Here is a 22,435-nt window from a genome sequence, read left to right on the forward strand (position 1 = left end):
CTTAATTGAAACAACGTGGCTAAAACTTTTTTGCAAGCAGCAGGAAAAATATGCAGTTTAAAATAATATAACCAAGTCGAGGACAAAGCACGCAGATAAATGATCCAGACGAAAAATTACCATGGTAACCGCAGTTTCCGCCGTTTTCGTAACTACTGCAAAACAATAATAAGTTAAAACGGGAAAGGTGCAGAAGCCTTCAAAACATCCCTGTCATTTCATTTTTTTCTTTTTTCCCTAGTACCAATAACTGCAGCAATACTGGTATATTTGCATGAAACTGGTTACCATGGTGAATTTCTGTCAGGAGTATCGCAGGTGCTGCAGTCTTACCTGATGTTGCCTTCAGTCCGATGCGAAAGAAAATAAAAGTCAAGAAAAGCAGCAGAGTGTCATGGCCGTGCATTATTATGAGTAATATATCGTAGAGCAACAGTCTGTGTGAAGAGGGCAGGCAGTGTGCGCTGGCGGAGCAGCAACAGCGGACTGACGCGAAGTTTCAGAAAGTTTAATTACAGCAGACGGGGAACTCAACTTCAGGCAAAAGCTCCGCCCCCTGACACCGACGTCCCGCCCCATCAGCTTTCGGATTGGCCGATGAGATCCAAGTAAATAGATCCCCGCAGCGTCATTGGCTACCGGTTCTGTCAGTCTGTTAAAAGGGCCGGAATAGTACACGCGGTCCCAGATTTATTGAGAGAAAAGCAAATAAGCCGTTTGATCAGAAGCGGGAACTGCAAGTCTGTCAGGTATATTGACGTTAATTCGACGAACTGTTAAGTAAAAATAAAACGTATTAAATCCAAAAACAGTAAAGAAGAACTTGCTAAGCTTTAATATGGCAGATTATCTGCTGACAAAATCATATTTTAAACTAGTCTAAACTGATTGACCAGCTCACAAGTTTCCAAAACCCATCTAAAACCAACAGCTGGGAGACAAGATCAGCTAGCTTAGGCTAGTTTAGCATTTTTTTCCTATCAGGGTCCACAGAGACTTACGATACCTTGTTAAAAACCTTGTTATCTTAAACCAACCTAAGGTTATTTGCTAGTCTAGGAGTTTAGGTGGGATTTGGATACTAGTCAGCTGGTTACTTTGGGTTAATCAGCTAAACCAACTGAATACTGGTTTGACCAGGCCAGGAGATCAGCTAAACCATTAAAAAATCACCTAAAGCTGACTATAGCAAATCTGTCAACATCTTTTTGTCAAATTAAGTAATACTGTTGATAATAATTAGGCTTAATATTCAGTTACTTGTCATTAATAATAATAACCACTTCAGAAAAGCAATGTGTGTTTTCATAGACTGTTCTGTTTCTTTCTAATACAATTTTTAATAAATTTTATACCCAATTTGTTTAAATTACTTAACCACAGTTGCATCGAACCTCCATGTTGTAATTTAAAGCCTCGCCAGTCAAAATAATGACATCAGTGTTTCCACAGGGTTATTTGCCATTTTATATTAAAAACTTCAATCAGCTTGAACACAATAATCACAATCAATTATATAAATAATTCAAATAACAAAGACCTGACAAACCCTCTTTGTGTTATTGACGTTCTTTATCATAAGCTAAGACTTACTGTGAATTCTTATATGACAGGATACCATCTCCGTGGCGTATGCTGGCAATGCCTGGTTGCTGTAATTGAGCCTCATCAGTTTTAGAAGCAACAGATGTGATGCATTATTACTAATGTAGAGCATGTGCAGACCTGGATAACGTTATGGGTGAGTATCGATTTAAGTACTGGATGATTATAATATATTGAGTTGAAAATGGTCATTTTGAATGTTCGTTATTTAGCCATCAACACACACATAAAGCAGTGCTGGTGTAGAGTGGGACAAATATTTTCCATAAACAGTCCATATACAGTGATTAAAACACCAAAACTATATGAGGTCTGTGGAATTCTTGCAATATAACACAAAAAGGCCTTTGCATTAGCTGTAAGCCTAGTGTCAACATATAATAAGAAAAAAAAATGCATTGCATTTCAGAAGTCAGAAGAATTCTGAATTACATATTAGAGTATCAAAGTATCATTGCATTAATTCTGTAGATTCTTATTTAACAGTATGAACAATGAAAACTCATATATCAGCAGTCTGTACCCTGAGAGCTGAGCTTTTGCGAGTGGATAAAGTTCATTAGAGTAGGTCAGCAGAGGCTTTAATCCTATTTCGAGTGCTTTGATTTCTCATTCCTCTTTGCCAAAGCACCACAGAAGAGTTACTGCTGCTTCCTGTGGATAGCGGGGCCGCTGGCACAGCCGAGTGGCCCGTAATGAGTGACGGACATGGCAGAATTATCTAGGCTTAATATAGTAACACCCTAGCAGCAATCTATAGCAAAGCACAGCAATACACTAAGAACCTTCCAAAACACGCTAGAAATTCCATAGCAATGCACTAAAAAAGTGTTTGTTTGTTTGTTTGTTTTTTGAATATGTTGCTAAGTACATAAATGTAAGGTTTTATCGCTAGTTTATATTCTAGTTAATGAACACATGCAGAACACTTTTAGCAAAGCTTGTGTTATTCAGCCTGAGGGTGGCGCTCTAATGTTGATTGACAGGCTTTAATACACAACATGTGCATAGAAGGCTATCTTAGAATTGGCATTTATTGCCACAGAATATTAAGATTATTACAAGCTGAAGACGAATTCCGGAAAGGAAAAGTCATGTCTATTCTTAGAACACAACAGAACAATACAAAGGCTACAATAAACAATGTAAAATTCATTAATTTGATAAACTGCTCAACAAAGAACAGACATACCAACTAGTTGCTGGCAAGACTGACTGATATCGATCTTGACTTGATCTGGAGAGTTCACTGTACGTAAACTATGAAAATAAGCAACACAGACTCAAATCTGCCCCAAAGGCTGCAGTTCCATTTCTCACCACAGATTTGCATTTGAAAAATTGAGGGGCGCTGCTGAGCTGCGTAGGATTTAAGCTCTGTCTGCCCTGCTTAGTATCGTAATACATGTTTGCCGAAGCCATACGTTAAAAATTAATATATCCTGCTCACTTGTGACATAAAATAGTCTTGAAAATCCAGAAATATTTGTTGGATAATGTTAAAGAAATTTACCATTTATTATATATTCAGTTTATAGATGAGACAGAGGTGAGATCTCAGATCTCTCTGATATGACTGTCCTTCTTTCAGTTTAAGAGCGTGAGTTTTACCATTCAAAAACATGCTAACATTGTTTTTAAAGTTAATTGCATGCCTCACAATTTGAGGTTCATGTCCAAAAACAGTTGAGGATGAGTTTTTGTGCCAAATGTTAATACTCAGGGTTAGGGGTTTGTTCAGATGGCTAAATCTGTATGAGCAGCAGTATTGTTGATGCTTATGCTTTAGCAAACAACACTAATGATAATCATGTTTAGGAGGTGATGGTTTGTTCATAAATTAAAGCAGAATAAAGTAAAATATTACCTGCATGAAAGCACCAGGAAGCCCAGATAAATACATTACTGGAAGCACAATACCGAAAGCAAGCATTAAAAATATTGTGACACCAAAAATGATGCCCGTTTAGCAGGTATAGATTTGATTTGACACTGGAGAACAAGTTCTGTGCTTCCTGCACAAATGAAGAGTGTGGTAAACTGCTCCCCCTTGTAGTTAACAGGGGAAGTACAAATAACTTGTTCAGTGTGAGTGAGTGTAAAGAGATAATTTGTTGTTGCATTATGACATTAAAATGCTTGAGTGCCATTTACACACACTGCTTTTACAGAAACTGTTCAGCCAAATAGTAAAAATGAATTTCTGTTGTTGCTTACTCATTGTCATGTTGCTCAAAACTTGTAAATGAGATTTAATAGAACAGAAGTGGAACAATTTAACAACCGCTTCAGTTTCACTGTATAGAAAAGAGCAACTTGGATATTATCTTCCACAAAAATAAATATTAAATATGCAATCCAAAATAAAACATCTAAAATATTGAAATATGTAAATAATATCTGTGTTTAGGTTTTCAACCTGGGGTCTGTAAAAAAATATGTAAACATATAGAGCAGAGGAGGAAAAATTACATTTATATCTATTTAAATAATAAGCATTAAAAACTGGCATGCTGTATACTGAAATACTGGATCAAAAACTTTATTACAATAAAATTAGAATGGAAGATTTAAAAAAATATCCTTCAATAATTCCTTTACACTTTCAGTGCATAAAACAGTAAATGCCCAACATAAATTCTCAAAACCATTTCTGCTGATCTGTGGGTCTTTGCATTGCCCCACACAAACAAAAATGGCTTGTCATATAATATTATTTGCAAAGGCCTTCTTTCATTCATTCACTTCAGTTTATGTAGTCATTCTTTCATACACAACTAATTAAATAGCAGAAAACACTCACCAAATCAGTCGCTTACAGATGTGAATACTCAACCAGACATTTTAAGTTCAACACACACACATCATTCTTCAGATATACTTAGGTAGTTTGAAGTCACATACATACTGTAATATTCTATAAAACCGAGTCTACACTGAACGCGAGCAACACATCAAAACTTTACTATTTCAGCTTCTATCATAACGGAGCAACAGCTGAAAAAGGGCTGTGCACCATTCAGAGCTGAAGTTAGAAGAAAAGTCAATTCTTAAAAAACAATTCTTGAATTTAAATTTGATTTGAATTGAGGTCAAGACTTAATATTGACTTGACAAGCTTTGTTTAAATGTTTAAACAAAGTTAAGGTTTATTGACCTTATAGGATGGATGGATGGAACAATAGATAAATACACTACCAGTCAAAAGTTTTTTTAATGTTTTTAAAATTGGTCTCTTCCGCTCACCAAGCCTGCATTTATTTCATCCAAAGTACAGCAAAAACAGTACAATTTTGACTGATTTATGAAAATCGTTAACTGATATTTGAATGATAAATGTCTTTATCATCAATTTTGATCAATTTAAAGCATCCTTGCTAAATTTAAGTATTAATTTCTATCATCGTCCGTCCTGGAGAGCCGCAGCCATGCATAGTTTTGTTTCAACCCTAATCAAACACTCCTGAACAAGCTAATCAAGGTCTGAAGGGTTACTAGGAAGCTACAGGCCGGTGAGTTTTTATTAGGGTTGGAGCTGAACTCTGCAGGACTGCGGCTCTCCAGGAACGGAGTTCGCCACCGCTGGTATAGTGTATAATGTTACCAAAGCTTTTTTTTTATTTCAGATAAATGCTGATCTTTGGTCGGCGCCAATAGCCTTGTGGGCAGCGTGTCGACATATGGCACAGTTGCGCTTCAGGTGTCCCGAGTTCGAATCCTGCCTTGTGGACCTTTCCCGATCCCGTCCCTCTCTCTCTCTCTCCCACTTGCATCCTGTCATATCTCAACTGTCCTATCATGAAAAATGTGACCCCCCCCTCCCCTTTGGATCATTTTATTTATCAAAGAATCTTTAAAAAATGTACTCCACTGTTTTCTTGAACAGCAAGAGACTGGAGTAGTAATGTTGAAAATTTAGCTTTGATCACAGGAATAAATTACATTTTAAAATATATTCAAATAGAAAACAGTTATTTTAAATAGTAAAAATATTTCTAAATTTTATTTTATTTTTGTTTTTGCTAGGTGAAATAAATGCAGGCATCGTAAGCAGAAGAGACTTTAAAAAACATTTAAAATTTTACTGTTCAAAAAACTGACTGGTAGGATAGATAGATAGATAGACAGATAGATAGATAGATAGATAAATAGATAGATAGATAGATAGGCACATTAACACCTTAACAACTAGCCATTTTAATAATAACACTTATTAATTATTGACTGTCTGAAAATCCTTCATTGTCAAAGACTGCCGTTAACAGCGCAGATGCCGAGTAAGCATAGAAATGCTTACTAGAAACTAGCAGTACAGAAACTCAGTGACCTCCAGCCATCAAAAGTTTATTAAAATGGCCTGCAGTGACATTAAGAAACAATGTTGGATGCATTAAGTGTAGACACGGTGTAAAATTGAAAGAAAACGACGCCCGCTGTCCATTGTGTCAAGAGGTTAAAGTGATACGAAAGTAGATGTTCTTGTTCAAAATCACTTGCAGGAAACATAAACTTGCGATTTCGCCTTATTAGTTCTCGCTAGAGGCTGTGCTGGACAGCAGAGGTTGATGTAAAACTCAACAGCACGGTGGACGAAGCCTCGATGGACAATGCCAGACGGCGAGAGCAGCCAGTGTGACGTGATCTTTGAGCTTTAAAAACAATAAGGAGTCTATTAAAACTTACGAGGAGTTCCTTTTTCATTGTGCGGTACTCTTTTATAATTACCCATGTGATCTTGTGCCATAATGAAAAAAGTTTTAGTTGAAAGGGGGAAAAAGCGTTCGAAGCAGCCAAGACACACAGCAAGTTGTCTCCAGTGAAGCCGAGTGGGGGAAAAAATACTTTTTTCAATGTTATTAAAAGATGCAATTTGTTTTGACAAGTTTCTGGCGTATTCTCTGTGTGATAATAAATCAAAGGTATGTCTTTGGCTCCTCGCATCCCTGAGGGCAATTCAAAGTCCTTCACAGTTTGAGAAAAGAAGTGTCAGTGATGATTAGCTCCGCCTCCTCCTCCGCAGCCATTGGTCACTTTCACATGTCCGTCATTGTCCTCGGTCACACTGGTTTCTCCGTCCTCCTCTTCATCTTCTTCATTGTCGCTCCTCTCGTCTTTGGTTAACTGTCAAAAAAAGTATTTGAGAAGAGAGTTAAAAATGAATGTATTGAACACAAATCTTTTATTTATAAAACAAATTTGAGAATGCAAATTAGAGTGTTTACCCTTAATTAAACAAATACAATTTGTCATATAATTTTATTTACAAAGGCCTGACCTTCAGCTCAGTTTATTGTTTAGTCATTCTCTGATATGCTTATCTATAGAAGCCAATTTCTGCCCACGCAAAATAAAACAAAAAAAAAAAAACCTTTTTAATCTCGTAATTTAGGCTCAAAATTGAGATATACTCCCCCCCCCTCACCAAGCACTCACCAAATTAGTCACTCACAGATGTTATTATTCAACCAGTTATTTTAGGTTCATAAAATGGCAAGAAAAAAAAATTGTCTTCAGCATAACAGTTAAAATTTGAGAAAGAGAATCTGAGTGGTGTTTATCCATGCAAAACTGGTCATTACTGTATGGTTGCCAAGTAGGTGAGTGGTTTTTACATGCCAAGGTTTAATATAGAGTAATAGAAGCCAATTTCTGCCATGCAAAAAATAAATAAATAAATAAAAAAAATAATAAATAAAACTTTTTAGCTCTTAATTCAGGATCAAAATTCTGAGATATAAACACATAATTGCGAGACATATAAATTTGCAATTCTGAAAAAATATAGCTTGCAATTCAGATTTTAACTTGAAAAAATAATTTAATACATTTTATACATCTATTAAAATCAAGAAATCGATTTTTGTTTGTTTGTTTGTTTTTGTTGTTGTTGTTTTTTTTTTACCCAGCCCTATAGCGTATTTAGTTTTTTTTTTAAACACTGCGCTGTCGTCCTGTAGGTTCATGATTAAAAGCAAAAATGTGAACAAAAGTAAAAGCAATTAAATGTGGTATTCTAATTAAAATATGAAAATTAAAATAATAGATTATGACAGAATTTTTACAACCCTATCCGTCAAAATGACGGACGATGTTGAAGTCTAGCGCATCCTCTGATTTTTTTTTCTCACAATTGCAGGTTTATCTCATAATTCTGACTTTTCTGTAATATAAACTTGAAACTGAAAATAAATAAATAAAATAAAATAAATTTGGAAATGTGAGATAAAATGATGCATATCAGCTAATTAAATAGTTAATTAAACCTTCACTAAATTAGTCGCTCACAGATGTGAATAATTTAATTTAACAATGATTTATATTCAGCACAACAGTTAAAACAGAATTTACGACAGAGAATCTGAGTAGTGTTTATTCATGCAAAACTGGTTATTACTGTGTGGTTGTCGAGTAGGTGAGTGGTTTTTACATGCCAAAGTTTAATATAGAATAATAAAATAATAGAAGCCAATTTCTGCCATGCAAAAAAATAAAAAAAACATAAATTTTTTGAGATATAAACACAGAATTGCGAGACATATAAATTTGCAATTCTGAAAAAATATATATCTTGCATTTCAGATTTTAACTAAAAAATATATATATATATAAAAAGGTAATAACTTTTTTCTCACACCCTTTTTTCTCGCAGTTGCAGGTTTATATCTTACAATTCTGACTTTTCTGTAACATAAACTTAATAAATAAATAAATTTGAACCTCGAGAAAAAAGTTGGAAATGTAAAATAAAATGATGCATATCAGCTAATTAAATAGTCTAAAACATTCACTAAATTAGTCGCTCACATATGATATAAACAGAATTGCGAGACATATAAATTTGCAGTTCTGAAAAAAATATATCTTGCATTTCAGATTTTAACTTTAAATTAAAAAAATATATATATAGTATACTTTTAAAAAACTTTTTTCAAACTTGCGATTTTTTTCTCACATTTGCGGGTTTATATTTGCAGGTAATATAAACTTAAAATTGAAAAAAATTAAACTGCAAAAAAAGTTGGAAAGGTGAAATAAAATGATGCATATCAGCTAATTAAATCCTAAAATTAAATCAGCTAAAAAAGCCTAAAACACTGTGAATAGTTGTTCACAGTTCTGAATAATTTAATTTAACAATTATTTATTTATTAATTATTCAGCACAACAGCTAAAACAGAATTTACGACAGAGAATGTGAATGGTGCTTATCCATGCAAAACTGTTTGTTTCTGTGTGGTTGCCAAGTAGGTGAGTGGTTTTTACATGCCAAAGTTTAATATAAGTTTGTTTAAATCACTAACCAAAGTATGATCCACATATAAGCAGTAGGTTTATTGATCCTTAGCTTAACAAACATTTGAAAATCGAACAATAAGCAAGCAGATCTTTGAACGTACTCTACTTCGTAAAGGCAAAATCAAAACCACAACATCTTGAAACCTTAACCTATCGAGCCATTTGTAGAAACCAGACGTGCAAGTACACAATTCATCATCCATAGCAAATGAATCCGAACAGTCTGATGTGCACTAAATCACGACTAATTAGATCCCTTTGAGCAACAGGCTGCAGGTACGCGGAGCAGAGAAGCAATTGAATCTGGCATCCCTCATCCGCTCTGCATTTGCAAGAGATCATGTACGCTGCCAGTGCAATCACTCTCAAATCATGACTCACCTTTCTCAATAGACTGAGCTGGAGTGAAAACAATAGAGCACTAAATACAGGCTGGCAAGGCTTATTTTAATCAGAACACCAGTGCAATGGGAAAAAACAGAACAACGGCGCAGACCTGGATAACTCGGTCACCGTTAGAGAGCTCATGTCATCGTTTGCGTTCGGTGTATAATTCATACAGCATGGCTTTGTCTGTAACTGCTAGTATGCATCATGTAGGGCTTTGTTTTAGTATGTTTCACATAAATCAAGACAGTGTTTCCTACAAGAGTTTGCTGTTCCAAAAAGACGCTCTAATCTAAACATTAACACTGTCCAAACATATTATTCACACACTAAAGAAATTAATTCAGCTTGAATGCATTAAATTGATCAAAAGTGACGTTAAATGCATTTATAATTTTACAAAAGAACACTTATTTCAAATAAATGCTATTCTTTTGCACTTTCTATTCATCGAAGAGTCATAAAAAATGCTGGTTTCCACAAAAAATTATTAAGTACAACTGTTTTAAACATTGTTAATAATAAGAAATGTTTCTTCAACAGCAAATCAGCATATTAGAATGATTTCTGAAGTATCATGTGACATTGAAGACTGGAGTAATGATGCTGAAAAGTTAGCTTTGCATTACAGGAATAAATTACATTTTAATGTATATTCACATAGAAAATAGTTATTTTAAATTGGAATAATATTTCACAATTTTACTATTTTTACTGTATTTTTGATCAAATAAATGCAGCCTTGGTGAGCAGAAGAGGCTTCTTTTAAAAACATTGACACTAAACTTTTAATGGTAGTTTATACATTTTGAACTGAACTATTTTCAACTGAGCTAAAAATAATAATTTTTCATCAAAATAAATAGATTTTATATTTTTATCTCATTATCAAGCAGAACACAAATTTCAATGGCCAATGTGGTCATCTAACAGGAGACAATATAAGTTTCCATAATAACTTTAAGTGTCAGCCATTGTCAGAACTTATATACAGTTCTTTCTTCTAATGAGTCATCTTAAATACTCTTATGCCACGTACACAAAGCAAGGTTTTAGGAGTGACACCAGTATTTAAATACAGCAAATCCCTTAAATTATCATTCAGGAGTCCCTCCCAAAATTGCTTTAAGCATAAAACATAAATGTCATCAGTCTTACTAGTGTTGGTTACATTTCACAAAAGTAATATAATATGTGATTACACTTTATTTTGATAGTCCACTTTAAACATTCTACTGACTATAAGTAACTTTGCAACTTCATGTCAACTAATTCTTATTAATTTGCAGCTACATGTCTACTAACTCTCAGAGCAGACTGTTAGGTTAAGGGTTAGTAGAATAAGTTGACAAAGTTTAGAAGAGTGTTAGAAGATATTAAGCAGACAGTCTACTAATACTCTAATGACTAGCTGACATGTAGTTGCAAAGTTACTGTTAGTAGAATGTCTAAAGTGGACTATCAAAATAAAGTGTTACCTAATATGCACTACATGGATATAATATAAATGATTTTTAGATGGGAATTTGGCTGTAGAATGTGGTTGACATACATTACCAAACTGACAACAATATTTAACTAATTTTCTAATTTTGGGCTGCTGATTGCAAAAATAGCGCCTGTTAGAGCTTCTCACAAAATATGATGCATTTCGTAACATTTTGCTTTTAACAGCCATTTGTAAGGTGAAGAAGTCTTGTATTATGGTAATATCAATATCAGGAAATATTAGGCCTCTGTGCAAATCAGCAGTTTTTGTTCAAGACGCAGAGCTGTTATTGCTCACCCAGCATTTAAAAAGCACAGACTGTATAATTACAAATGTGTTCATGTGCTGTACCAACCCTCACTGGTATAACCAGCATTATGGGATGGTTAACTACACCAGTAAAGTCAGTGTTGATGCAATAATACTCACAATAGGACATTTAAGTGTGACAGTAAACTTTGCCATAGCTGAAACTCTGCCAGCTTACAAGATAATGTAAACAAACAGACAGCGTTTCTTTTAAACAGCTTAAACGGTCAGGAACTCATAAAATAAATAGTTCAGAGCATCCAGAACTTTCCAGCTCCACATATGCCAGAGTTTTATGACTCATTAAGTCATACGGTATCTGTTGTGTCAGTTGAGATGACTGATAACTAGCCAGAGGGTGGAAAGGTAACAGGGTTAATGGTATTCGTTGGTAACATATGACCTACAGGCTGCATAGATGCACTGCATTACACTTATTTTTGAGTCTTTCAGATCCACTGCACCTGGAGCAATCTTATAAATGGTTTTATAATGTATTCAGGGCTTTTCACACAATGTTTAACTTGGGGTTAATGTCTTTTTAACCCCAGGTAAGGCAGAGTTTCACACTTCTAATTTTAAATGGTGTTAGCCATGCTTTTAACGCTGGGTTAGGAAGATCTGCTCCAATGAACTGCAATGCTAAAGGTGTAAACGTATAAAGAATGTTACAGTGAGTCATTTAGAAACAGACAGCCAATCATAAACTGCCTCACTGCTTGCCTCATTAAATATTCATGAGCTTTGTGGAGTTTTCAGTTTAGTATCAGTTTCTGCAGGAAATATGTCGAACGGTTTATCTGTGTTTTATTTTTTTGTTTTCAAAACCTGATTTATCACAACCTTGAGACGGATGCACAAGCAAATATAAACACAAGTAGCATACAGTAACCGATTTGTCCACATAAATTTGCAAAAATAAAGTTAACTAGGATTTACAGATCTACAGTGAGAAATCTAAAATGATTTGCTAAGCCTGTGTTATGTGAAAAAATCTACATGTAAGTGTGCATTTGAAAAAAATAAAAGCGTTCCCGAATATAAATATAGAACAACTTACACTTCCGAAAACGAACATCTTGACCATACGTAGAATCAGATATGCCCAAAATATGTGCAGCATCAACAGGATGACAAGCATGAGGTTAAAAAAGTAATATCCAAAGAATGGCGGGTAGTAGTCGGGAGGATAAACCCACGTGCAGTGAATGATCCTGGAATAAAGATACATGAGACAGAGACAGTTTTAATATCAGTTGGAATAAACAAATAATGCACACACGTTATGTAAAATACACTTGTGAGTCTTTATCAGAGCTTGGAAATAATAGCCACAAACACAGTTCTTACCAAAATGGAAAGATTATGATTCGCGTGGCTATGAAGACAACAGCAAATACCACAAAGATGCCGTTACACGTTCTTTCCCATTTGGCGTAGTTGAAGATCTTGGCAGACTGCAGAGAAATAATACAAAAATAACAAACAGGTGCCATTTGTACAGTGTCAACCAGGGTTATATGCATGTACACTGCTGTTCAAAAGTTTGGGATCAGTAAGATTTTTAATGTTTTTTAAAGAAGTCTCTTATGCTCATCAAAGTTCCATTTATTTAATCAAAAATACAGATAAAAAAGTAATATTATTGCAATTTAAAATAACAGTTTTCTATTTTAATATGATGTAAATATAATTATTTCTGTAATGCAAAGCTGAATTTTCGGCATCATTGCTCCAGTCTCCAGTGTCACATGATCCTTCAGAAATCAATCTAATGTGCTGATTTATTATCAGTATTGGAAACAATTGTGCTGATTATTTTTTTTTTTTTTGGAGCCTGTGACACTTTGATGAATAAAAAGTTAAAAAGAACAACATTTATTCAAAATAGAGATGTTTTCTAACAATATTAGTCTTTATTATAACTTTTTATCCATTTAACACATCCTTGCTGAATAAAAGTATTAAGAAAGAAAAAATGTACTGACCCCAAACTTTAAACAGTAGTGTATATTGTTAGAAAAGATTTCTATTTTAAATGAATGCTATACGTTTTAACATTCTATTCATCAAAGAATTCTAAAAAAAAGTATCACAGGTTCCAAAAAAAAGTAGAAAATATTGATTGATACTAAATCAGCATATTGGAATGATTTCCGATGGATTATGTGACACTGAAGACTGCAGTAATGATGCTGATGAAAATTCAGCTTTGCATCACAGGAATAAATTCTATTTTAAAGTATATTCAAACAGTAAACCACTGTTTTAAATTTCAATAATATTTCACAATAGTTTTCTGTATTTTTAATCAAATAGATCCAGCCTTGGTGCGCAGAAAAGACTTCTTTAAAAAACACTGAAAATAGAAAAATGGAAAAATGGCTGTGTATATGTGTGTGCTTGTAGAAATTAATATAAACTATACAGACATGTTTAAAAACAAACAAAAAATAATAAAAATAATTTATGATTTAATTTATAAACTCAAAAAAATTAAAACGAGAACACAAAATGTAAAAAAAAAAAAAAACAATGGTGTCAACCATTTGAAACCAACAAGAACATCAGTTGTTCAGTTTGCACTGTTTAATATGACTCTAAATTATTCTGACATTCATAAACATTCATAAAGACTACATTAAATGGGTTGACAAACATATTTAACAAACTGGAATTTTTTGAGTGACATATTGGAGGATTTATCCATTTTATTATTTTTTTTTATTGTTATTATTTTTTTTTTTTTTACAACCAGTAGGCTCATCCTCATCATCCTAGACACTATCTTGTTAGACTAAAGTTGTATTTTGCCTGAGTGCAAGGTGAGATGTCACTGTTTTTGGTTGTTTAAACCTGAAATTAGTCATTTAAATCCAGCCTTTCCTGATCCCATCCCACTAAATGCACTGACACTCTAATACAGGTGTAAATGGATAAAAATACAATATAGAATAATCAAATAAAATAAAATGTGACATATTATTAACCTCTAAAAGAATGTCAGAGGAATCGTGAACGAGCATGACCAGGGTTCCGACTCGGATGTAGTTCCCACACCAGGAGAAAGCCAAGAGCGTCAGTGTGGCCCAATGATGGATGATCTGTTCTTTAAAGTCCTGAAATAAATATATACAAGAAACATTCACAGAAAGTTTCACAATCATTCTCCATGACAGAGAAAAAGCAGATGTGCAGTTAGATGAGATAAAAACAACAACAAATCATTCAGGCTTTAAATGACAGATTACAGTCGCTTTCATTGTGTAAATAATGATCAGATGTTTATATCAGGTCATGTGATGAATGGTTAGGCGCAGACGAGAGTTTGAAATATAATTTGAAAGATTGAGAGTCGTTAAAATGCTTCTAGTAGATAACGTGGTGTCACATGATACTGACCTTTCTTTTGACGTCGAAGGTTATTCTGAGCACCAGCGACAAATAGAAGCTCATCTCCACAATATAATACCAGTATTGAGACTCTAGCATGGACTGCAGGAACAAAAACACAACAATGAGCTCACGATAACAAGAGATGACCACCGTTACAGTTTTATGACGGAAAATGTAAAAGACTCTGATTGATCTGACTTCTAACTCGATGCGAATTTTATGTAATTCATTGTGCTTTGACGCAGCGGGAGTTTGAAGAGGCCTGTTTTTTCGAGTGATTATTCTAGGAAACTCAATGTTTTGAGTGCCAATCTGAATGACATCACTGCTCTTTTGATTACAACCTGGAACTCACATAACAAGTGAGAACGGTTCCAAAAAAAACTTTCAGCTGGGCCAAAAAAAGACATCTTTCTTCTAAATATGGCCATGTTTGATTTGGAAACAGCATGCGCCTTATTATCTGCCTTATTTATTAGCCGTGCTGTAAATTTGCGCATTGCCTGAACCCTTTATTGGGGTCGGGTCAAAGTGAACAAAGTCTCGCCCGTTCTTATTAGTGCAGGTGAATTGAACAATAAAATCTCCCTTGGAACAAATGCAAGCAAATTAATGAAAGATCTGAAGACTGGAACATACCTGTCTGGGATAGCCATTCCACATCTCCCGCAAATTATAAAACCAGGGTTTCTGTAATAAATACATGAATCAATATTCAACTTTATGGAGCATGGAACATTGGCTTTTATTCATTTGTTACAGTTTCTGGAGCCACAAGGCAACTGTGTTCTAAAACCTAGCATGCTGCCTACTTAGGTGCCGTTTTAAGGCATCACAGGCACAATCTCAACTTAAAGACTTCAAAAAGCCAATCCTTTGTGGAAATCCCATCATTAAGGCCCTATGATTTCCTTGATGCAGTAAACACGGATTCACAGAATTCAGTCAAAAAAAAAGGAATTTATTGCATAATGCAGATTGTCAAGTGAAGTCAAGTCAAGTCACCTTTATTTATATACCGCCTTTAACAATACAGAATTGTGACAAAGCAGCTGAAGAAATTGCCAAAAAAAATTTCGGATGAATAAATCAAATGTAGGTCAGTACACTTAAATCAAAATGCAATATGGACTAGTGACACTAAATATTAAGCCAAAAAAGGACTAATTAAATATGAATCCTGCATGTTCTGCATGTCGCTCTGTGAATGAATGACGCAGATATGTGGTTTTGTTTACTTCACACATACTGATGTGCATGTGGAGCTCGTGGTGTACATATAAGAGTATGTGAAAACATAAACAATCACTAGAACTGCTCTGAGAGTCACTTCATGAACATTTTACCGTTTATTTTGAGAGAAACTATTGTTATATCATGTACAAACAAAACCTGTCAAAATAAAAGTTCGCTTTAACTTGAATAAACTGTGACCAAAATATATTTCTACTACTAATAATAAACATTATTTTTTCATTATTTTTCTTCCATGTTTCGACTATAACCGTAAACCATATTTTGTTTGCCAAAAAGATGAAAGTGTTTGTTTAGTTTTATTTGATTAAAAGAAAACAAACTAAATACACAACACTGTATTTCTGGAAGGAGAAATAAATTAAATAAAAATAAAGTTGTTTTTCTAATAAAATCGATTGAATTAAAAATGCTTTTGATTATAAAAATTTTATTAAACCATTAAAATGTAATGTAGAAAAGTAAAATGGAAAAAAAGAATTTGGTAAAAATAAAACCTATTTCATAGGGCCCTAAAAATGTCATTTTTGTAAAGCCTAATAAATTGCTGTAATTGTGTAAGTTTCATAATTCAATTAATTAGACATGCCTTTTGACTAAAATTCAATTTGACCATGAAAACAGAATCCAAAAAAAATTTTTTAAAAAGAAGAAGAAGAAAAAACAGAACCCAGAAAAAATGGAAACAATGAAATGGTAGGGGGATAATATTAATGATAATCATAATAATAATAATAATAATAATAAAACAGAATTTGGAGGAAAAATAAAACACATTTCATAGAGCTCTACATAATCTAGTGGTTCTCAACCAAGGGGCCCTCAAAATTAATTAAATGGTTTATTTTAAGATAAAATAAACTTTAAAATAAGGTTAAAAAAAAAGGTGTTATTTTTCTTTTGAAGAACTAGGGATCCTACAGTCTTGGAAAATTGTTTCCTGTGAGGAAATTGTTTCCCAATTTTAAAGTTGTGACCTAGAAAAGTAAACAAAAAAAAACCATATATATTATATATGTATATTAGGGCTGCAACGATTAATCGAACGATGTCGCGAGGCGCGTTTAGTCAATGAAGCCGGTACTTTGATTAGTAGTAAAGCTCCATCACGTGCGTTCAGCTGGAGCTCTGTGTACTGAACGCACGTGATGGAGCTTTACTACTAATCAAAGTATATATATATATCGGTTAGAAATTGAGTGCAATTATGTAAAAAACCTTATCCCTACTAAATCACACTGACTGAAAAAGTTATGTAAATTCATGGAGTGGACAACAAATAACATAGAATTATGTTATTTCTCCATAGAATTAATTCAGATTTAGTTACTTTTTTATATTTAGAGAAACCGTGAGTGTCTTTACATTAAAATTAATCGAGAAGGTTTAGGGGGCCTTCAAATATTGTTGTGGATAATGGTGTCAAAAAGATTGAGAACCACTGCCATAATAATGCATTGCAACATTTAAACCCAAATATAAATATTCTCATCCACCTTTTTTGTCCCTTAAGAGTGGTCACAGCCATTTGTAAATTTTATGTGCGAGGCTTCCTGTCTCATCTGCTTCCAGGAAGAGTGAATAAGTTTACCCAGTATTTGTGTGAACTATATATTATGCCATTAGCTTAACAACATGATAACACAAAATTTTATTATAATCAGTTGTAAGTTACATCCTCCTAAGCGCTGTGCATGCACACGATTTTATGATGCTGCCTATGTAGAGTGTCCCAAATTGCTCTGTATTTCCCACAGTGCTCATCTGTCAGAGGTTACAAATGCGTTAGATTTGTCGACCCCTGAGGGCACCACAGAGCTGATTAGTTTCAACAGCCAAAATTATGTCAATCATCAGTACAGGAAAACAAGCACAATGTTCACATATTTTTTACTTCAGCAGACATGCAGAAGGATATACAGGTATATGAGAAGAGGATAAACTCACATCATACAGGGCTATGATTCCACCAATGAACGCCACCAGATAAAACACCATTCGCCAGCTACAGACACAACCCAACAGAGAGGAAAGCTCATGTGATCGGGGATTACATTCAGATCAAAACAGCTAGTCAACACTAGTCTTGACAGCATAAGCAGACAGCAACAAATTAGCAACCACTTGGGTATTAGGCCCTGTCTAGACTTGTGCCTTATGACCACTGCAGTGCCTTGTGGGTATTACATGTGGAACAGTGTTTTACAATAAGGTTTCATTTGTTAACCACATTAGCTATCAGGAAGAGTGAACAATACATTTACAGCATTTATCTTAGTTAATCTCAATATTTACTACTGCATCTTAAGATCAAAAGCTGTATCTGTAACTTAAGGTGAACTGACATGAACATTGTTATTCACTAACTTTAACAAAGGTTAATAAATGACGTAAACAATAACATTGTTCATTGTTATAATATGTTTGTAGTTAATGCATTAAAATTGTTGTGGTTAAATAAAATAAAAATGTCTGTAAAAAATGCTATTTATAAATATTATAAAATAAATATTATAGAAGAATATACATCAGGATTCTTTGATGAATAGAAAGATCCAAAGATCAGCATTTATCTACAATAAAAAAACTATATATATATATATATATATAGAAATTAAATTAAATTTAAAAGTTACATTTTTTTTTTGGAAAAGAAATTATAGAAATTAATACATTTATTTTGCAAGAATGATGATAAAGACATTTATAATGTTACAAAAGATTTCTATTTCAGATAAATGCTGTTCTTTTGAAGTTTCTATTTAGCAAAATAAACTGAAAAAAATAAAATTCTACTCAGCTGTTTTCAACATAATAAATGTTTTTGAGCAGCAAATCAGAATTTTAGAATGATTTCTGAAAAATCATGTGACTGGAGTAATGATGCTAAAAATTCAGCCTTGAAATCACAGGAATAAATTACATTTTGAAATATATTCAAATAGAAAACAGTTATTTTAAACAGTAAAAAATATTTCTGAATTGTACTGTTTTTGCTGTACTTTGGGTCAAATAAATGCAGGCTTGGTGAGCAGAAGACACTTTACTATTTAAAAACTTTTGACCTGTTGTGTATATGGTACAGCTGTTGATTAAGTATGTTTAATCGGCTAATGTATGCATTAGACATTTTTATTCAAAAAAGCCTTGCATTCAACAATTTTATAATTTCATGCATTCCATCTACTGTTTGAGTTACAAGAATGCTTAGAACATTCAAAATTATATGATATATTATGATACAGAATGCAGCAACTGACCAATCAGAACCAAGTATTCCAGACAGATGTGTAATAAGTCATGTTAGGATATGTGTTATTTCATACCTGGCCTCTCTGAATTTTTTCAGAACACTAGGACGGTCCTGGTTTCGCCTCTTTCTGAACCAGCGCTCCACTTGTCTACTGGACCAGCTGCATTTTTTGCACAGGCCCTTAATATCTGCCTGATAAGAGATGGAAGAGAAGAGAAGGGTAAGTCGAGAAATATTGCAGATCATCTCATATCAGAAAAGAGACATGTTGATTTTAATATGACTTTATAATAACTTAAATTCAATATCTAGAAATTATCTTTACAAAACGCATTAAATCATACTCTTACATGAATATCTGGGTTGATGGTTTAATCTAATAAATTATTTTAAATATCTAACAATTAAACCCAAATATTAAATAATATTATATTAACCATGTATATGGTGGGTAAAAATAATAAAATAAAATAAAATATGTGATCTAGATGGACTTGAGTTCAGTTCAGGTTTCCAAAGAAGCTGTATAGAAAAGCTTGCCTTAATGTCAAAAACAGTGATCCTCCCCAGTGATCAAACCAAAGGTGACTTTGAATCTGATGTGGATCTGAATGTGAGTTGTTGATTCAGAGAAGACGTTACCTTTCCTGGGTGTTTTGACTTTGTAATGAAATGATGTTCAAGAACAGCATTGTGCTCCACTTTGTATCTGGTTTTCTCTGTAATGCCAAGCGAAGCTGCAAGCGGTGTTGCTATCAACCTAAAAAGACAGGCATTATTACAGTTAGACTGTTTACATGTATTGTATCTAATTCTTAACATCAAGTTCCAAACATAAATCGTCCCTGAAGCATTTTTACATCTTACATATGAATCAAAAATACATCCTTTTCTGGGGGGGAAATGAACTAAAATGTACTTGAGTAATATTTGTTTTATTTACAACTTCAAAAAATATATTTTTTACAGTAGAAGTACTTAAAAAGGGTTCTTTTGCTTTAAATGAGTGCTTGAAAAGTTACACTGAAAACACTGATCATATTTGTTGCAAAAAAAAAAAAAAAGATCATTAAAAGAGTAGTTCACTTCCAGAATTAAAATTGACAGATAATGTACTCACCCCATTGCCATCCAAGATGTTCATGCCTTTCCTTCTTCAGTTGTAAAAAAGAATGTTTTTTGAGTAAAACATTTCAGGAGTTATCTCTATATAATGGACTTCAGTGGTGCCTTTGAGTTTGAACTTCCAATCTGCAGTTTAAATGCAGCTTCAAAGGGCTCTAAACGATCCCAGCCGAAGAAAAAAGGGTCTTATCTAGCGGAACGATCTGTCATTTTCTAAAAAAAAAAAAAAAAGATATACTTTTTAACCTTACATGTTCATCTTGTCTAGCTCTGTAGGGTCAATATAGTTAGGGTTTGTCGAAAAATTCCCAAGTCATTTTCCCCACTAACATTAAAATTGTTTTACATCACTGCAGAAGTACAGACCCAGAACGTGCAAAGAAGGTCAAACGTTCTTGATGAAAACAGCGATGTAAGATGATTTTGGGTTGGAGGAGAAAACGAGATGGGAGTTTTTCTACATACCCTAACTGTATTGACCCGGATTACACAGAGTATGCATGCGCATCACAGAGCTAGACAAGATGAGCATTTGACGTTAAGAAGTATAAAGAGTTCAGATGCAAAAGCTTCTTAACCCATCTAACATATTTCTGGCTACTTTGTATGGGTTTCTATGTACGTACTGGTGCTGGTAAAAGTATTTGATATACGTATAATATGTGTCAGGAGCGTTCACTAGGTATTATTATCTCATTTTTGACCAAGATGGCTTTTAGCTGGTTTTGCATCTGAACTCTTCATATATATATATATATATATATATATATATATATATATTTATTTATTTTTTTTAATTTATATTTATTTTTTAGAAAATGTCTGATCGTTTCTCAAGATAATTCCTCGGCTGGGATCGTTTAAATTAGATTGCATTTTGGACATTCAAACTTGCAGGCACCATTAAAGTCCACTATACAGAGAGAAATCCTGAAATATTTTCCTTTTGAAATATTTAATTTCTTTATGACTGAAGAAAGAAAGGCGTGAACATCTTGGATGACAACGTGATGAGTACATTATCTCATTTTTGTTCTGGAAGTGAACTACTCCTTAAAGAAATTCTCACGCTGGCCTCTGAGATCTGCCTTCATGTGATCAATCTCATTTCCATTTCCTGCAACATAATCACAGAAATTCCACAGCCGTCATCGTCTCACCTTTCAAACAGGTATCTGACTACAAGAAAGACTAAAGCATAGGGCACGGTGACATAGAGGTGAGATGCTCTGGCGTAGACGAGCCCTTCCACGTCTTTGAGATCGGCCCACGTGAGGTTCCCAGGCAGCCACAGCCGGTCCCACCACAGCCACTCACTGATCGTCCCAATCATGATTGCAACCTGGTGAGCACAAGCACAATCATGCTTACATGTTATTTACATGTCTTGCTTTAAACATGCATAAGTGTTTTATGTCAACACCCCCTTTCAACACATTGTGACTACATCAACGACAAGCATCTCAGATTATGTTACTGAATTTTTTCAAGGAAGATGTTTTTATATTCAAACCAAAGTTGACATAATTTACTGCCTTAAAGGAATAGGGAAAATTTTCTAAAAATGTCGTCATCCTCAGGCCATCAAAGATGTTTCTTCATCAGATCAGATTTGGAGAAATGTAGCATTACAACATTTGATCAACAATGGATCCTCTGTAGTGAATGGGTGCCGTCAGAATGAGAGTCCAAACAGCTGATAAAAACATCACAATAATCCACAAGTAATCCACACCACTCCAATCCATCAATGTCTTGTTAAATGAAAAGCTGTGTTTCAAAGAGACAAATGCATCATTAAGATGTTTTTAATTTCAAACCATTGCTTTTGGGTAAAATATGAGTGTTGTATATATCATTAATCTTTCTCCAGTTAAATATGTTGTCTCATCTGAATCAGAAAAGAAATATGCAAAGATCAAGCACTGTTTACAAGCTAAAACAGTCTGAAACAGCAAATATGTTGGTGGATTTTGATGTGAGAGGACAACAGGAGATGGACTTTTTCACTGGAGGAATGGTTATTATGGATTATTGACTCATATTTTAGCCAGAGGCAACGGTTTAAAGTTAAAATGTCTTAATGGTGGATTTGTTTCTTACAAACACACAGCTTTTTACTTCACAAGATGTTAATTGATGGACCAGAGTGGGAAGGATTATTGTGATGTTTTTATCAGCTCTTTGGACTCTCATTCTGACGGCACCCATTCACTGCAGAGGATCCATTGCTGAGCAAGTGATGTAATGCTACATTTATCCAAATCTGTTCTGAAGAAGAAACAAACTCACCCACATCTTGGATGGCCTGGGGGTTTTAT

At 33.8% G+C, this 22,435-nt stretch overlaps 2 protein-coding genes and 1 long non-coding RNA gene across 5 annotated transcripts in view; 1 reads left to right on the forward strand and 2 right to left on the reverse strand.

The window, feature by feature from the left end:
- The window catches only part of adamts17 (ADAM metallopeptidase with thrombospondin type 1 motif, 17), a 148,892-nt gene extending 148,404 nt beyond the window's left edge, over positions 1-488 (reverse strand). For both annotated transcript variants that reach the window (XM_051114413.1, XM_051114412.1), the window contains exon 1: positions 334-488. In XM_051114413.1, coding sequence (XP_050970370.1) covers positions 334-406 — 73 coding nt within the window. In that variant the 5' untranslated portion in view covers positions 407-488. The remainder of the gene's footprint in view (positions 1-333) is intronic.
- A 189-nt stretch (positions 489-677) lies between these two features.
- Positions 678-22,435, forward strand: part of LOC127167985 (uncharacterized) — a 28,709-nt gene continuing 6,951 nt past the window's right edge. For both annotated transcript variants that reach the window (XR_007828051.1, XR_007828050.1), the window contains exons 1-4: positions 678-749; positions 1,614-1,741; positions 19,086-19,209; positions 21,286-21,459. This is a non-coding gene — a long non-coding RNA (uncharacterized LOC127167985). The remainder of the gene's footprint in view (positions 750-1,613; positions 1,742-19,085; positions 19,210-21,285; positions 21,460-22,435) is intronic.
- On the reverse strand, positions 4,518-21,447 carry cers3a (ceramide synthase 3a). Its single transcript, XM_051114421.1, has 10 exons — positions 21,275-21,447; positions 19,632-19,749; positions 19,063-19,181; positions 17,684-17,741; positions 15,122-15,172; positions 14,489-14,581; positions 14,077-14,205; positions 12,437-12,543; positions 12,147-12,300; positions 4,518-6,726 (listed from the first exon to the last, which is right to left on the reverse strand). The coding sequence occupies exons 1-10, from the start codon at positions 21,445-21,447 to the stop codon at positions 6,592-6,594; spliced, it is 1,137 nt and encodes a 378-aa protein (XP_050970378.1). The 3' UTR covers positions 4,518-6,591.

The sequence above is a fragment of the Labeo rohita genome, chromosome 7 (genome assembly GCF_022985175.1).
Source record: "Labeo rohita strain BAU-BD-2019 chromosome 7, IGBB_LRoh.1.0, whole genome shotgun sequence".
NCBI lineage: Eukaryota > Metazoa > Chordata > Actinopteri > Cypriniformes > Cyprinidae > Labeo > Labeo rohita.

What these genes read in the sequence shown, in the direction of transcription:
- cers3a (XM_051114421.1), bottom strand. Translation starts at nt 21,447, where the DNA reads ATGATTGGGACGATCAGTGAGTGGCTGTGGTGGGACCGGCTGTGGCTG. An exon ending in GAATCATAGCCCTGTATGAT is followed by an intron (nt 15,173 to 17,683) that starts GTGAGTTTATCC and finishes TATTTATTACAG; the next exon opens with AAACCCTGGTTTTATAATTT. An exon ending in AGATGTTCGTTTTCGGAAGT is followed by an intron (nt 6,727 to 12,146) that starts GTAAGTTGTTCT and finishes TTTTTTTGACAG; the next exon opens with TTAACCAAAGACGAGAGGAG.